The 18,263-nt window shown below is 38.5% G+C and overlaps 2 protein-coding genes across 6 annotated transcripts in view; one reads left to right on the forward strand and one right to left on the reverse strand.

Annotated features, from left to right (window-relative positions):
• MAPRE2 (microtubule associated protein RP/EB family member 2) overlaps window positions 1–18,263 on the reverse strand; it is a 136,155-nt gene that overhangs the window by 53,480 nt on the left and 64,412 nt on the right. For 4 of the 5 annotated variants that reach the window (XM_023531682.1, XM_023531670.1, XM_011361711.2 and 1 more), the window contains one exon: window positions 4,687–4,814. The exons of the other annotated variant lie outside the window; for it this stretch is intronic. In XM_023531682.1, coding sequence (XP_023387450.1) covers window positions 4,687–4,807 — 121 coding nt within the window. In that variant the 5' untranslated portion in view covers window positions 4,808–4,814. The remainder of the gene's footprint in view (window positions 1–4,686; window positions 4,815–18,263) is intronic. 5 annotated transcript variants of the gene reach the window in all.
• LOC105293568 (dynein light chain 1, cytoplasmic-like) lies at window positions 14,361–14,803 on the forward strand (the record flags this gene model as incomplete). Its single annotated transcript, XM_023531693.1, has 1 exon — window positions 14,361–14,803. A coding segment is annotated over one exon (309 nt), but the record flags the coding sequence as incomplete, so codon positions are not given.

Here is an 18,263-nt window from a genome sequence, read left to right on the forward strand (position 1 = left end):
AGAAAAAAGAAGGCATAAGGACAGCACACTAGGATGGGAGTGGCCTATTTAACAGGCCCATATTGCAATAAAAAATGGTGACGAGACTGCTCTGCTGGGCTCAGTGCCCTTGTAACTACAGGTCCCCAGTAAGGCTGACAGCCACACCTTTGTGGACCTTAATTACTGTAAAGCCTAGACCCTTTCAGGGAGCCATCAAGGACCCGCAATTGTAAACGTGACTACAATGACTACCATATGATCAGCCAGATTCAGAAGTTTTCCTGGAAGAAGAAAATACCAGAAACTTGATCTAACACAAAGCTTGAAACAATTTTGAAAAGCACAAATTGAAATGGAATCAGATCCTGACCATTTTGTCTTTTTTTTTTTTTTAAAGAGAGTCAACAAAATATCTAAACTTTCCATCTAAAAAAATGGTTTAATTTGAATGACATTTCATTAAAATACTAAAATGCTCAGGAAAACAACTGAGCTGTTGATCAGCATAGCGCGTACGTGACACATAGATTTTATCTCAGCATCTGTAAGAAGTCGGCTGTTTGCTTGGCCTGTGGAGTGAGTGGGAAGGAGAGAGGCTGCAGTTGCCTTTTGAGGTATGGCGGTTAGGTGCTCAGGTGGCCAAGTGCTTGCAGTGACCAAGCAGTGGGCCCAGTGACTCTGCTGTTTAGATCCCAGCCTAAGAGAGAGGGCTGGGACCCAGAAAAATCGAAATCGGGAAAAGTTTCAAAGAAGATTTGCTATGTTGGGGCAGGGATGAGGGGTGAAGAAGAAAAGGGAGTGATACTTTTCTTCTATTCCCATCATACTTTTCTTACTCTATTTCTTTTTGTTCTTTCTCTTCACATAACCCACTATCTTTTCTATCATGTCCAAAACAGTATTTCAACTTACTTAACCTGAATTTAGGGATTTTTACCACCTAGCTGCCCATTCCCCCTCTTGAATATCTTATAAAATACCTAGGAAACTGGTTTGAGCTGGTACTAAAGTAAACACAAAACATCTCCTCGCTCTGCAAAAAGCCTTGAAAATTTTATAAACAATCGAACTAAAATATAAAATATTTTTAAGCAGAACCAATCTGATAGTTTATGTGGTTCAACCTCCCCATTCCACTATGGGAAATCTACAAATATTCATTTTCAAAAGAGATTTAGGTAAGCAGTATACTGTCATACTGTCGTATTATAAGATAGTATTCAGATCCATTGATAACCATTTACACAGTCCATTTTTTCTTGTTTGAATTTGCTTTTCACAAGAAATGAAATGAATGCAAACCAAATACACACATGATTACATGACCCACATTTACTATTCAAAGAAAATTTTCATAAGGTTACATCCTTGGAATAAAATGAAAGGAGTTAAGAGTGAGTCATTTCATTGTTTTATCATTTACTGCAATGTATTTCCAAGTGTTATACCTTCTCACACCATTTTTGCCTTAAAGAGCTTTTAAAATGCTCACATAAAAACAAATGAGATGTTATATAAAGGCAGAAAATCCTGAAGAAAATGGAACGCAAATGTCAAACAGTATTTCAGCTTTTTATGAGCTAAATACAAGCTGAATTAGTTTTAATATTAGCTAGAGGGAGATCGCTTAGCTGGAAATAAAAAAAAAAAAAGGAAATAATGCAAATGGGGGGGAGGGGGGGAAGAAATGCCAAAAGGGGACTGCCAGGATGAGAGCATAAGTCTTTAGGAAAGAGAGTAAGAAATAATTTTACTGAACAAGAAAATAAGTTTAATTATGTGAAGATATTTTGTGTATGTTTTTCCACAGCATACTACTAAAATAAAATTATACACATTTTAATCTAAAGGGATTACAATGAAAGTTGAAGAAAAAATATTATCCAAGAAATTTGACTACTTATAAGTATAATGAGGGTACTTCGCTTAGGACAACAATGTTCAGTTTTGTTCTTATTCTAACAGCACTGTCCTGGCTGCCTTAAATGCCTTCTGGAACAATAAATTCATAAATAAATAAACAGAAAGATAGCATTCCCTGGCTAAATGTCACTGCTAAAGACAAGAGAAAAGTCGCAGACTAAATTATGCATAAGGAAACTGTGCCAGATAGGTTTTTGGATAATTTAACTATACTTTTAGTGGTTTGGGGTTTCTTGAAAATGTACTGCAAACCTGGCAGCAGCAAAAAAAAAAACAGCTGGGGTGCTTGTTATGCAGATTTTGGGCTTTATACCCCTGAAATTGATTTAAAAGGTCAAGGAGCCTTAGAATCTGCATTTTCAAGCAGCTCTCCAGGAGATTATAAATGCATATGGTCCACAGTTTATACTTTGAAGAAACCTTTGCCTAAAATAAAAGACCCCCTCTCTACTATGGAGATTAACATGTTTTTTATCCCAGCCAAAATACGTGTTTCAGAGCAGAAAGGAATCTAACCTTTATTCTTCTGAACTATCCACCTCATAACCTTAGATAGTCAGTGAGTTATCCTGATGGAAATGATCTGTTCGGCAGTGATCAAAATTTTTCCAGAGGTGTCATCATGCCACACTTGAGAGTGATGCAGCTATGAATGGTTGCAAAAGGCACACCAATGCACAAGAATCCTTTTCAAATGCTGCTTAAAATTTTGTGAGAAATTTGAAAGATATGCAAAGGAATTATGTATATTACTCATAAAAATTTATTACTGTATCTAAAAAACCTCTGATTTGCTCTCATTTTGTTTGCTAGCAAAAACTCTTCAAGTGTATTGCATAGGAATCTCCACAGATTCCTTTAGCTTTTAAGAACCGTGACTGGGAATTTTTCCTATGACTCTTTTCCTTAGCCTCTTCCATCCTGTGTCTCTTTTTCTTGATAACCAAACCCATCCTCCTTATCCACATGTACATACATCCACTTTGTGGTCAAGATAAACATTAACTACAATACAAAGTGGTATGTGCTATTAACAAAGGGATTGCTAATTAACAGAGAAACTTGTTTTTAGGGTTTTTTTGGGAGCAAATTAAAAATAAAATATTAGAAAGCTCCAGAACACACAGCAAGAACAGCACAATTAAAATTTGATTGAGTGAAGATATGAAGTTGAATAAGCTGCAACAAGGGTTGTTTCTGACGCTAACTGTTAAAGCCATTCCAGTAGGCCAACAATGTAGACCTCACAATTTATATCATCATAGTTTATCAGCTTTTCTCTAGCTTGTAATGAAGAGCAAAGAACTGATTAGTTAGCACCCACTACTGACCTCACAAACCAGAGGATTTCATGTTCGAGACCTGGGCACAGAGAGGGTAGGTGAGGCAATGCCTAGGTTCTGGCCAACCTCACTGTCTTTCCTCATGGGAAAAATGATCATGGGAGAAGAGGGGTCAATAGTGTTGCAAGTTAGTTCTTGAGTCTACTCTGATCAAATCCAGACCTGGCAAAGGGAGAGTATATTCATTCACTGGTGGGCACTGCAGTCAGGCATATCCGAGAGTGACTGCTGGGGGCTTTCCAAATTCTGAGTGCACTCCTGAAATCTTCTTACATGTAACTCACTGGGAAAGAGAGCAGAACACCTAAAACCACTGCACGGGATAAGCCTGATGATTCCTTTGTATCTATTATGCCTCATGGAAATTCACTTGAATACATTTCAGTAATATTTTCTATTTTCTAACACATTTCCATGTGAGAGCCAAAGAGGAAATCTCTTACCTATTAGTTCACAAGAAGAAAACACTTCCTGTTTTCAAAGGAAGACTATTTATTTCTTTGATAAATATACTAACCTATGAATGAATTACTTTACTAGTGGCACATTTTTATAACATGTCTCTACTTTATCATAGAAGTTGAAACTTTCTACTTTTTAAACAAGTTTAACTCAATATGCATTCCTTACAGATCTACTTTATACCAGGCATGGTGTCATCGCGGGCATTTAAAAATAAATACAGTCCTGTCTTCAAGGATGCTTGGTGACTTCAGGGAAGTTAGACCTTCTAACGCAGTGTTGCAACTTATTCCGCAAGGGTGGGCACAATGTTTTGGGGAAAAAAGATCCTGGGAGGCTGGGGAACCCTTTACAGAAGGAGCAACAACTGAGTCAGATTTTGAAGTGTCAATGGGGCTTTACCATAAATGAAAAAGAAAGCCCTTCTCAGCAAAGAGGGCATGGCAAAAACTATGGGATGCAAAAGGGAAGGAACAATGAGTGTTTTATGGGACTGAGATACAGAGGAGAGTGATGAGGACAATGAATTTGAGGAGATGGGTTGGAGCTAGAACAGAAATGACCTTACTAGAGATGTAGAAGAGTTTGAATTTTATCCTATAGGAATAACAACGTGGAGCCCTGAAGGTTTAAGGATAAGAGTTAAAAGACACGATCTATATTTTAGCAAGAGAGGTATGGTGGCTGATGGGATGATAGAGTAGAGCCTGGAAGACCTGTTAGGAGGCATTACAGAGCTCGAGAGCTCAAGCGAGGCTGTTCATAATACGTGTCAAGATGGCTCTATGCTCTTAGATGCTCATAAAGATTCCCTCCATAATTCTTTAGTTATACCTGAGTCTTCCCCCTTTAATTATATATTGATACTGATACAAATTTTTTCCTACCCCAAATATACCATCTGTGCTTCATAAAATCACATTCCACAAAGTAGACAGTAAACATTTAGGTAAATACTTAAAAGATAATCTCTTACCTGAACAAAGCTGTTCCACTTTCGTGTAGTTTAAAGATACTATGTCATTAACCCATGCAATGATGTCATGTCTGCTCATAGTCTCTTGGGTTATCGAGGTAGAATACACATTGACTGCCATTCCCCAGCTAGAAAACAAACAAACAAGTTTATTGACCTACAGGGAAAAAATTATCTCAGAAACAAAAGACACCTATTCAAAGTCAGGATCCCAGGCAGAACTCAGGATTTTTTAAAAAGTCCTCTTGTGTAAGCCCTCCTTCTTTTCTCTTTCTGTTCTACACATTTGCCATGATATGATTAAATTTCATACATTGTTCACACAGTATCATTTCACACCTCCCTCAACTGGGCTCAAATGTTCTTCAGTTTCTGAATTCCTAATTTATCCTGCAATTTAGTCTCACTTTTGTCTTTAAGTCTATGTGTGGTTTTAACACATTATCGGGTCTCTAACAGTGCACACTAGAGTAATCTTTTAGCTATATACATGATTTCACATGATTTCACAGAACTTTCATTGCTTGCAAACAGCGATCTGTTCAGCTTTGGATATGTAAATGGCAGCTCCACTGTATCCAGTTACTCAGGCTAAAACACTATTATTCTTGTCTCTTTAATTTCCCTCACCACTATGTCCAATCCATCAGCAAATCTTATTTGCTTTGCTTTTACAAAGTATTTTCAGAGGCTGCTACCCTGATCCAAACTTCTATCAGTTCTCACCTGGTCTCTTCATGCTCTCCCATCTTGCATCCTTGCCCCCACCCCCTGGTCTCAACACAAGAGGAACAGTGATCCTATTGGCACAAATCAGATCCTTTCCTCCTTAGTTCAAAACCCTCCAATGGCTGCTCACCTCGCCAAGCTCTATGAGAAAAGCCTCATGTATTCCACTCCTTGATATCTTCCTCTACCACCCTCCCCTTCACTCCACTCTATCATCACCATGTATGGTATACATATCATACCATATATCATGTACATGGTATATACATCACTGTGTATATGTGTGTGTGTGTGTGTGTGTGTGTGTGTGTGTGTGTGTGTGTACTTTCATTTTGGAAATTTTCTGATACATGCAAAATGAGAGAGAAGAAAACAACAAATCGGTTGTGTTTACTCCTTGGCTTCAATGCTTATCAATACTTGGACAATCTTGTTTCATTTTTATACATTCATCAACAAACACTCCCTCCCCTCAGCCAGATTATTTTGAAGTAAATGCCAAGCATCACATCATTTCACCTGTATTTCAGTATGTCTCTAAAAGGACAGGAAAAAAAACTATAAAAGTATTACCACACCTAAAAATAAAAACAATTTCTTAATATCATCAAATATATAATGTTTTATAATTTTGTTTCAGTTTGTTTGAATCTGGATTCAAATAAGGTTCATATGTACTTTTAAGTTTATTTTATCTTGGTTCCTTCTCCATTTCTAAAATTTCCCTTGCAATTTTTGTGTTATTATTAAAGGAACTGGGTTATCTTGTAGAGTTTCCAAAGTCTGGATTTTGCTCACTGCATCCCATTGGTGTGATTTAACATATTCCTCTGTCCCTTGTATTCCCACACACTGGTAATTCAAGCTAGAGGCTTGATCCAATCAAGTTCTAATTGTGGGTGGCGGGCAAGGCCACTTCATGTGGTAAACATACACCAGGAGGCACAATATATTTGATTGACTCCTTTTGCCATTTGTTAGTCTTTGGTGGCATATGCCTAGATCTGACAATTCTTTAGAGACTTCAAAGTGGTATTCTATTATTTGTTCTTGATTTGTTAGCTGGGATAATTCTATAAAGAGAAATTTTCCCTTCTGAGGCACCAATCATTTAAGGCAGGCAGGATAGATGCCTGACTCTTTCCCTTTTACCAGTTTTCAAACTAAAGAGGTAGTTCCTTAATATTTTCCAAACATGACCAACAGAGTTTTATTTTTGAAGTATAATTATGAACTCAATCCACTGCAACTTATATCCTTATTGATATAAGCTTGCAGAGAGCTCACTTAAGATGGGCTCTGAGTTCTTTTGACAAGGTCCTGGTCTTCAACAATGCCCTTGCTCTCTGGTATGACAAAGTGTTCCAGGTTCAGCTTGTACTTTTCCTGCTTTAGACCGAAAACTAGTCATTTATTTCTCCAAGGGTTCTTTAGTCCTTTCGGTGGCAAATGGTATTTAGAGATAATATTTTTAAGCATGACTATATATGACAGAAAAAAGTCTATGGTTTCATAGATTTACAAGTTTCATAGATTTACAGGTTTTACACAAAAATCTATGTATTTATGGAATAGCGGTGTTCAGGGTCCTTATTAAGTCTAAACAAAGCAACAAAAATCGGCTTTCTACTTATAGTGTTAAAAGAAAATTTTATTTATTTATAACTATCCATTAATCTATCTTTGAAAACACCCTCATCTCTAAATTCTCTTCACGGAAGATCTGAAAAAAATCATTGTACTGGCATCTCATAATGTGACCGTAATTACTGCTTTTCTACATTATCATAGGCTGTTTATTTGTTGGTTAATAACTTCTGTTTTTTTAACATCAATTTTTATTTTATTAATATAAAATGGTAAAAAAAAATAGAACAGAAAAAATTATAATAAATAACAACCTCTTGTCCTTGCCTTTTTAAAAACTTACCCTCTTTTTCTTAGATGTTACCTCCATCAATCTAAATGATATACTGTCATTTTATGACTTAGTAACTTTAGTTAATTATTTATTTTTATTATTTTTTAAAATTTATTTTGTTAGTTTCAGGTATACAGTACATTGGTTAGACATTTATACAGTTTATGAAGTGATTCCCTCGATTACTCTAGCACCCATATTGGCTCTACACACAGCCATTACAATACTATTGACTATATTCCCTATGCTGTACTATTTTGTAACTACTGATTTATGCTTCATCCCTTCACCTTTTCCTCCCAGCCTCCCAACCCTCCTCCCCTCTTGCAGACACCATTACTATCCTCTGTATCGTGCTGTTTTCGTTTAGTTTGTTCCTTTCGTCCCTTAGATTCCACATATAAGTGAAATCATGTGGTATTTATCTTTCTCTGTCTGACTTGTTTAGCTCAGCACTATAACCTCTAGGTCCATCCATAACGTTGAAAATGGTAGGATTTCATTCATTTTTTCTTATGGCCGAGTAACATTGCATTGTATATATGAACCAAAACTTCTTTATCCAATCATCTGTTGATGGACATTTCAGTTGCTAACTTGTTTTCTTTAGTCTAGCATTTATTATACAAAACCACTGACTTTTAATACCCAAATTTTTCAATCAACTATACAAATTATATAAAATCTTAAAAGATAAGTAATTCAATATTTAAAATATTGTGGACTGTTTGATGTAATTTTCATATACAGGCATAACCTATAGCAGCTGATACACTTTTCTAATGGTTTCTTTTTCAGGCAGTGCAGAAAAGCTTTACCAGGCAATGAATCAGTGAAGGATGAGGTATGAGGCCCAGAATTGTGCTAGATGGCACCAAACCAAATTGGGATAAAATTTTTGCTCCAGATGATTTAAAAAGAAAACTAAACATAATGCAGGAGATACAATCAGTTATGTGCTTTAAAAAGATAAACCATCTCTAAGTGAGTAAAAATATTCTGTAGTTACATAACAGAAAGAAGGGAACAAAAAAAGGACAGGTAAAAGAGTTATGACAGCTTTTAAAAATCCAAGAGTACAAGGAAGCAAGTCATTTGCTGCAGGTTCTGTCAATGAATCACTCTCTGGGTCTTTACTAAAAATGTTTGCCTAAGGACAGTAGTCTTTCCACATCTTAACGGGCCTGTAGCTCACAAAGACAGCTCACTATCTGCTTTCAAGGAGCTCATTAAGATGACCATGTGAACAATAAAATAGCACCTGATTTTTGCTTTGGAAAAATTCCAGTTAGTTACTAGGCTCACCACTCTATCTTCCAACTCCAAATTTCACCGAGATACCATAAATTCATGTCACCTGTGGTTGTTTTTTTTACTCCTTTTGTTGATGATGCCTTCTGATTTTAGGTGAGAGAGTTTTGGATCCAGATTCCCTCTCTGCAGAAGGAAAGTGTTCTTCCTAACCTCTAGGAAGTCAGGGGGCAACCAAAGTGGAAAAAACAATTTTATTCCTGCTCTGCCAGCCATTCGTTCTCTTCCCAATTCCTTCAGCTCCCACTTTTTCTACAGGTGCAACTCCAATATATTCAAACTTAAGTTATCCAGGTGGCTAAATAGTTACAGAAGAAAATTTATATTTGTCCAAATATTACACTCAGGGCTGATAAGACAGTATTTAATAGTCTTAGTTCTTCTGTGGACACCCGCTAAAATCCTAAGAATTCATTCTATTTTCTTGAGTGTCAACTTATCTTACAGTATAAAAGTAAAAGTACCTGCCCTTGTCTATTCTTCAGAAATGCTGTGTGTACATCGAGGAAATTCTCTATCATTTTAAAGTGACTCCATACTCCTATTTTGATCCTTGAAAGAATCTTGTGAAGGAAGCATGGCAGGAATTATATTCTTCCCTGACAAATGTGAATTCCTTGTCCTTTTGAAAGATTTAATTTGAATAATTTCCCAAGATTCAGTCAAGAAAAATAAATGATTAAGAAAGGTAAAGTAACATCATATGCTACAGAATGATGAGCCAATGTACCGTGCAGTGTTTATTCTCCTGTTTAGATTTTCAGCATGTCTTTCACACAGAAACAACAGTTTATTCTTACATGACCTGCCATCTGGTCCCTGGGACGTAAGCTTTTCTCTCTGTGTCATCCTTATAAAAGAAGGAAGCCGAAGCACTGTCCCTTAATTTGTGGCTTTCAGTCAGAATCTTAACCAGATCACCACGTGTTTAAAGCCTGGTAAGAAAAACTGCACTGACAGCCGTAGATAAGCAAGGCACTAAAACCTATATTAGAGTCTCTGGGTTATGATACTGAGATATGGCATTTCACATTTATTTTGAAATGCATTTGCATTCATTACCTCTATTCGAGCATAAAGCAATAATCACAGTATATTTACACACTGTTTTTGTGAATGTCTGAACGCCTTTCTGGGAAGCTGGCAATGTACTTTTTGCAAACAGGAGAAAGAAAAAGACAAAAACAAAAATCCCTTCATACCTCCCACAGGCAAAGTCATGTTTCTGGCTTGTCAGTGGATAGTGACCACTGACACACGTGACTTCACAAAAAGGACAGCCTCAGCCTGAGGGCCAATGTGTTGATTTTGCCCCCATTTTACCCTGTCTTCAGCATTTGGTGGTAGTGGTAAGGAGAGAGGTCTGGCAAGTTTAGGCTTTGCAGCAGTGACTCAGCCATAAAGATTAGAAACTGCACGTCTGCTTACTGAAACAAAAGGAATTTTATGCGACTATGCGAGACCCTGAGTTAGCCTACTGAGGAAAGCACTGATAAAGGCTTGGTAAGTCCTGAATTGTGGAAACCAAAATATGAATTCTACCACCTTACCAGCCATGGACTCCAAAATCAATTACAAAATATTCTACAATTTTCCCTAAGAACAGATTTGGCAAGGTGCGTGAATTATTCCAGAAAAGTGTCTCTTCAAAATTCAACAAATATATAAAATGTCATAGCTAGCATTATGTGTGGCCATTAAATGAAATTATTTATGTAATTAATTTTGTCTGTCTGCTCCACCTTAACCCTTACAAACAGATCACAGGCCTGAAAGAGAGAGATTGAGAGAGAGAGAGAGAGAGAGAGAGAGAGAGAGAGAGAGAGAGAGAGAAAGAGAGAGACAGAGAGACAGAGACAGAGAGACAGAGAGAGAGAGACAGAGAGAGACAGAGAGACAGAGAGAAGTGTGTGTGTTTGGCGTGGGTGAGGAGGCCACTTTTCCTCATTTCCTCCCTTCACACTTTGATTACTCCTTTTGGAGGAAAATGCAGTATTTTTCTCCCTCCCCGGCAAGGCTCAAGACAGGCCAGGTGTCCTAGGATACTGGCTCTGGTCTTGTTTTGGGTGTGTGGATGTGAGCGGGGTTTGAGAAATTAATTTTGGGAATGAGGCATGTGGAACCTATTTTGATTTTTCGCAACTAACGTTTGAGTTTGCCAGGCTTCCCAAGTTTAGATACGACCATCTGCAGAAGAAGAGCTCTCTGTAAGTGGTTGACTATTGTCTGCAGCTCTGTAAGGAGGCTTCGTTTGGCTTATATTCACCCCAAACCCATTTTGAAGCGGAACCTTTAAAAGCCCTTCCTGTCTTGTTACCTGCTTTAACACTCCCTAAAGAGTCCATATGCCACTGGAAATTTCACTTTCAGTATAAAATATTCTGAAAATTCTACCTGCCCCATGCAAATATACTCCATTCACACATTTTACACTGACAATAACTATATCTATAGTGATGACTGTTTTTCTTCTCTCTTGTAACAATTTCTATGTTCATCATGTTCCCCCATTACTGGGAGAAGTACTCCATCTCCAGTAGTCTAAGATAGATAAATACATGCAATTCATCCTTCACCCAGTTTCACATGAATGAAAACAAAGAACAGACTAGGAAAGAGGTACAAAGAATATGGTATTTTTCTTTTTACCTCAGGAACTTATTTCTTTGAACTTTGGCACATACAAATTTCTGAAACCCTTATAATAATCTATAACCCAAATGGTTTCTTAAGTAATGTTTAAGGACATCAGTGCTTCATAGGAAGCCCTGTCTCACTGACTAGGTGTTAGTTCCTTTCAAAGTGCCTCAGAAGCCACTGTTGGTATCACATCTCCATACGTGCCAAGGTGGGAGCAATGCCTGTGAGCCACAAGAACACCTCTGTTTACCAACCGTTGGATGTATGCTTGGTCCCGGTCAAGGCCTCACCTTTAACCCCCATCTCACGGGGTGATCTTTGGTTCAAGTTTTTAGGATTCTCAAGGTTGGCCTGTTCTTACATACCAGGTAAAGGGAGATGCATTGTAAACATGGCTTTTTAGTCAGAAGAATTTTGTCATTCTAATGGAAATAGCCATTTTGCAAATACTTCTAAGTATCCAAAAACATTATAATAGAGTGTAAAAACAGATTTAGCCAATCACTGATATAACAATATGTCCTCCTCTTATAAGCAACATCTTTCTGAAATAACCTGTAAATATTTTGAAGAAAAATATTTTTACATTTATATCCCACATTGCAAATACCGAGTCAAAAGAAGAAATCCCAAAGTTGTTTTCAAAGACCACTACTTCTGCACTAGAATATATGTCATCAACCTGAGGAGGGATGAAGAGGTTGTCCCACAGAAGACATTCACTTAACTGTGTTTTCCTCTGAAAAACCTCACACCACCACCAAGAGATTCTGCCTGAGTGCCTCCCAGTCCTATCTCCCTAACAAAAGGCTGATGTGCAGTCTCCTGTGGCAGACCCTAATAATGAACTGGGCATCAAGTGTCAATGTGTCTCCTGAACCAGAAACTTCCTCACTTTTCAGCTGTGCGTAATTAATTCTCTAGATTCAATACCTCAAAGGGTAGCATTTCAACATTTAACCAAGGAAAGAATATCTCCAGATAATTCTTGGTTCATCACTTTCTCTTTATTGGTGACCTGAAATGTGGAGGCAGGGAGACTGTATTTGTTTGAGGAGAAGGACCAGGATGGAGTGAAGTAGGAGTCAGAGAGGGTATCTTTGAAAGACAAACCTTGACAAGATGAAATCTCTCTAGAGAGACATTACAGAAACTATATTGTTTCATTTAAAATTGGGTTTTAAAGCTTCCATTGAATTTGTGGAAAAATTGATGCCTGCATGGATTTTTGGCTGCGATGGGAATTTAGGAAGTCATTTATTGTTTTTAGTTAATTGCAGCGGTCTTGAGCCACTGTGGGCAGATGTGCATCTGTTTTATTTCTGTAGGGCTCTATGACACTGTTAAGGGATTAGACAATCAAGACTAACTCCTCCAGGCATGACCCTCCCTGGAGAGCTGCCACGAATGAGTTGAAGGCCCTCGTAGGGGTCTGAATGCAGTACTGACTTATACAAGGATGGTGGAGAAACAGCAAGACATGTCCACAATTATAAAATACGCATATTTTATTGAGGCACGGATATTGAACTACTATAACTTATTTTCTCAAAATTAGGCTATTCGCAGTTTAGAGCTAGTGAAGAAAACCAGTGTAAAGAACTTTAATACTAAGCTGGTTAAACAAACATTGGATAAAACATGAGTTTTATCAGAGGGCAAAGTTGCTTGCTCTGTATTCCAGGTGTTTTCTAGGCAGCCTACCATTGCAATTATTAATGTGCTCTTCATTAGCATTCGCTGCTTGATGGTCATGCTTTTAATATGGGCACAAAGTTCTAGTTAAGTGTGACAATCAGAAGTCTCAACTCCAGCTAATAACTGCTACCTCTCAGAAAGAATGAACAGAAAATAATACTCTTTCAGAGTGCCCGTCAATTTTACCATTAACTTACACTTTAAAATAGAAATATGGCACTCTTTTTTTTTTGACATATCACCAAGTATTACAAGAACTACTTAAAAAAATAGAATATGATTAAAACACAAATTTCTCCAACTGCCTGCAAAAGGAGATTCCATAAGAAGGCTTGAAAATCTACTTCCATTTTAATAGCTTTGTCATTATCTATATTAACCCCAACAGGTATTATTCAGTAGGTGGCTTGCTTTGACTACCCAGAACATTGTAAGTAAATGCAACAGAAATGCAACTTTCAAAACAGCACATAGAGGTTTTGGTTTTTTAAAACTCAAAATTAACAACGATGTAATGATGGCCCTGAAATGACTTGGAAACTTGGCTCTTATCCAAGAAATGAAGAAATTTTGGAATTCTAAAAAAGTTCTTTGTGGCGTTCATAATGTTCACTAATTTGAATAAAACTTAGCTGCATATAATGCAAGAACAAAAAGCTAAGGTCATAAACACAAACACACACACACACACACACAAAGGGCATACGTTTCTTCTTATGGTCAGAAATGTAGCTGATTATAGTTGATTATATTTGCCTAAATGTCCATCTGTTTCAAACAGTGAGTGGCTTGGTATCCATGCTCTGAAAATAATTTCGATGACCCAGAGCTCATTCCCATGCCACAGGGCTTGGCTGGTCTCCTCGGTCTCCTCGGGCACCAATTTCGCTCAGTGCCCCCCCACAACTTGGCTCCTTCTTGACCATATGCCTTCTGTTTACTTTCCCAGCCCTACTTGGCCCTGTTCCCTCTCACCCTGACCTTAGCTCTCTCCCATGATCCCAAGTCATTTCTAGTGAGGCCCTAAACCTGCCCCCAGCCCCACAAGACCCTAGGTCGACCTTTCAGGGCCTGAGTGCTGCTGCCACCATGAAGAGTGGTCATGCTCAGTTGTTAATCCACCCTGCATAAAACCGAGCGTGCATAAAATATAGCAGAAATGTAGCAGCTGAATGCACGTGCCACCAGTAGGCGAAGTCCTGTGGTGGGCACACTTTGTTGGGAGCGCTCCCCGCCTCCTGGTTCTGGGTTATCTTGTGCTCTCGGTGGTGCTGGTTCCTTAGGAACTTAGCATCTTCGGTTGTTTATGTTTTCTAAACCTTCTCATGAGATGCATCACGGCTTCAGTGGCGACGGCATCTCTCGCTGGGTCTGAGCCTCGACAGCCCCTCCCCCAGCCACCCCCTGCCCCACTGCAACCACGTGCGACCGAAAGGCGGTGATCAAAAATGTCGATATATCGGAGGAGATGCAACAGGACTCGGTGGATGTGCTACTTGGGCATTGGAGAAATATAACAGTGAAGGACACTGCATCCCATATTAAGGAGTTTGACAAGAAGTACAACCCCACCTGGCACTGCACTGTGGGGAGGGACTTTGGTATTTATGTGACACATGAAACCAAACACTTCATCTACTTCCACCTGGGCCAAGTGGCCATTTTTCTGTTTAAATCTGGTTAAAAGCATGGACTATGCTACACACCGAGTGATCCATCCCAAAACAAGGACTGCAGCCTAAATTCCAAATACCAGAGACTGAAATCTGCAGCCTTGCCTAAAGGAGCACCTTGATCTTAAACCTTTGTGTTGTTTTGTACAGGGCATTCTCTGCATTCATGTGTTGTGGTTATAAAATAATTAGCAAAACGACTTACATTTGTATTTATTTTCTATTCTATACCTCTCTGCCCTATGTTTTTTCTCCTGAAGATCCATTCCTTTCCAAAAAGAAATCCATTGGAGGGGAACAAACCTTCTCATAATAAAAAAAATAAAAAAATAAAAAAAAAATGAAGGATGACAATTTCAGGGTTAATTCTTAGGAATAATCGGGGCTCAAAGCCTCATGCAAAGGAAGAGGTTGTTCCCAGCACTGGGCACTTGGCACTGTTAACTGCTTCTCATGCTTCAGGATGGGCTCAAATGTCAAGTCCTCAGCAAGTGCTCCCTGACCACCCTCTGAAGTGGTCTCCTCCAGTTACTCACACATCACACCGTTGGTGATACTAACACGGTCTGGAATTATCTCATTTGTTTATTGTCTGTTTACTACCTCCTGTCCCTATAAAGTCAGCTGTATGGGAGCAGGTCTTTTACAGAATATATTTTGTTTACTGCTGTACCTCCTGGGTCGATGGCGGTGCTCGGCACATTAGTGGGTGCACAATAAATAAAGGCCAAATGAATGCATACGTGGGAGAGTTTTGTGGGGAGGGGAAGTTCACAGGGTCCCTGAAATTATACCATGTAAGCAATTGCCGATATGTGTCTCTAGTGCTAAGTGAGATGGTTAGGAGGGGATAAGTTAGAGTTGAGTGGATTAAAGAACTTTGTGTTCTACGTCTAAAAACCAGAGGTAGAAAAATGTGCCATTCACCATGTCTCCAACACTGTATGAAAAGCTCACCAGCTGTATTTCAACTTCATGAGAGCACTGATCTAGGAGTGAGGGGTGTGGGCTTCCACAGTTACCATCAACACGATGGATAAACCTGGGCACATGTGACTCGCCGCTTTGCATATCCTTTACTTCACAGGAATAAGGAGTTAACATGCATTTTTCTCATTTGGTCTTCACAACAAAGCTATGTGATGGCTACTGCTTTTATGCAATTATGTGGGAAAGGATAGAGACACCTGTGCAGTCACAATTATTAAGTGGAAGAGCTGGGATTTTGACCTAGGATTGATTCGAGGATTGTTGCTCTCAACCAAGTCCCCTTCTGTTCTCGGTCTTTCTTATGTCATAACAGTGAGTAGGAAGAATAAAGAACTCCGAATGAGGCCACAACTGTGGTCTTTGGTAAAGCCATTTTCCTTTTTTAGTTCTACCAAGGCCTCATTTTACATTTTCAATTTAACCAAGATGATTTGGTCATTGTTAGCATTCTCTCTGAAGAAGAGCCTGAAATGTAGAGATTTGGGTGACTTGTAAACTCAGTTTACTACTGGGAATGATTTTTGGCTCAAAAACCTGCCAGCTGTAACATATAAGCCATGCTAATATTTTAGGAATCACCATATTTTACACTTCCAGTTACTACTAAGTCTCTCAGTTTGTTTTTGTGGTACTTTAGTCAAAATGAAAAGAGATCAAGTTAATTACTGCTTAGAACTTTTTTCAACACTAATAAAAGACTTCAGGTTCATATCTTGACTACGTGTTTAGAAAAATCTATTACTTTAATAATAAATAAATCTCCTGGTATCCCACTCTTAAGAGATTGCTGCCTATCTAAAGGTCTGTATTTTCACTACGGTAAAATTCATTTTTAAACTCATGAGAACATTTTGAAATGGAACTGAAAATAAAATTAAGCCTAAAAGGATGAGTGAAGTGCAGGCCAGGTTTAAAATTTGTGAATTTGACTCTACCTCTTGGTGCCATCTACACTTAATTCTTTCCTTAACAGACTCTGCCACAAAATGGCCAATTTCAAAATGTAACAGTGTAATTGTAACATTAAACTTCTTAAATAGTAGCTTAGTGGACAAGGTACTGATCAGCTTCCACATAAACCCATACCCCAACCCCAGAGAACATACTGCAAATTACATACAAGATGGCTGCACATTATGAGAACAGGAAATGGAAATTTCGGTTGTTGCTCTAGCTGAACTAAGATTAGTAACGTTCGGCCAAATTGATGTAGCTCTCCAAACTAGGGAAACACTATCCAAACTAGGAGCACTATTTCGTCACCAGTTCTCCAAGCCATTGTCCCCAAAACTTCCTTTCCCAGCTGAAATGATTCATTTTGGCCAGCGAATGAATTTCCCTCTATCTTTCTATAATTCCACCCCACAGTGGAGTTCATCCTTCTTTCTCCTTACCTAGTTTTCTAGTACTCTTATTTGGGCAACCAGATACCAGTCCTATCTTCCTTGTATATTGGATTGGAAGAAGAGTTTTTTTCTTTTTTAAACCAACAGCCTCACCTACCATTTATTTACTGGAATGAAAAATAAAGAAGAGACTGAGACTTTTGCATCAGAAGTACTCAACAACCCTTGACAAAAACCAATACGTGCACATTCTCTCTCTCTCTCTCTCTCTCTCTCTCTCTCTCTCTCTCTCTCTCTCTCACACACACACACACACACACACACACTTAATTTGTAGTACCTCTCTGCTCTCTTATCTACTGCCTTGTTATAGATCAAAAGTTAAAACATTACTATCATCAGTGTAATAACACTGTAATTTTCAAAAGGAAGTGCAGAAACTGAGCATTTGAGTAAAAAGTGGGTAAGAACTGAGCCCTGCTCAAATTTAATCAGGTACACAGATAACAGAGGGGCAGATACATGGTAAGACCCTTGGGTTTGGGAAAGAATAAGACTAGAAGTTTCTTATAATTCTTCAGGTAATTTTTCGCGGGGCGGGGGGAGCGAGGGGGAGGAAGTTAGATGTTCACTAGTTAGAGTCATTAAAGCCAAATGGACATCATCAGTTCTGGGCTCCCTTGTTAACAGTAAAGGAAGCAAGCAATCATCTTATTAAAAAAAAAAAAAGTCACGTCCTTGGCCATGGTAAACTAAGGGAATCACAGGATGTCCTGTCTAATGGTATCTGGCTTCCTTTCACGGAACAACTTCAATTAACGCGAAAAGAACACTCTCAACTCTCAACTAATAATTGGGTGGCTGTGACCTGCTCAGTCCCAATCAGAATCCAAAAAATAATAAAAATCTACTAGTAGGCCTAGGGCATTTGTAAAATCATAAGTGACCTTATATTTTATAATATCTTTAGATTTTGAAACATATGGCTAAGAAATCTGGCTTTTAGCTGCAAAGGTTCTAGAAGCCAAGCATCCCCACCATCTCAAAAAATCACACAGTATCTCAGTAGATCCTTTAAGGCAGTGGTCCCCAACCTTTCTGGCACCAGGGACCGACTGGTGCTACTATGAGATTCTAATGCCTGACGATGTGAGGTGGAGCTGAGGCGATGATGCTAGTGCTGGGGAGCGGCTGCAAATGCAGATGAAGCTTCGCTCGCTCAACCACTGCTCACTTATTGCTGTGTGGTCTGGTTCCTAACATGCCATG

This window comes from Pteropus vampyrus, unplaced genomic scaffold, assembly GCF_000151845.1.
Source record: "Pteropus vampyrus isolate Shadow unplaced genomic scaffold, Pvam_2.0 Scaffold3, whole genome shotgun sequence".
Lineage (NCBI taxonomy): Eukaryota > Metazoa > Chordata > Mammalia > Chiroptera > Pteropodidae > Pteropus > Pteropus vampyrus.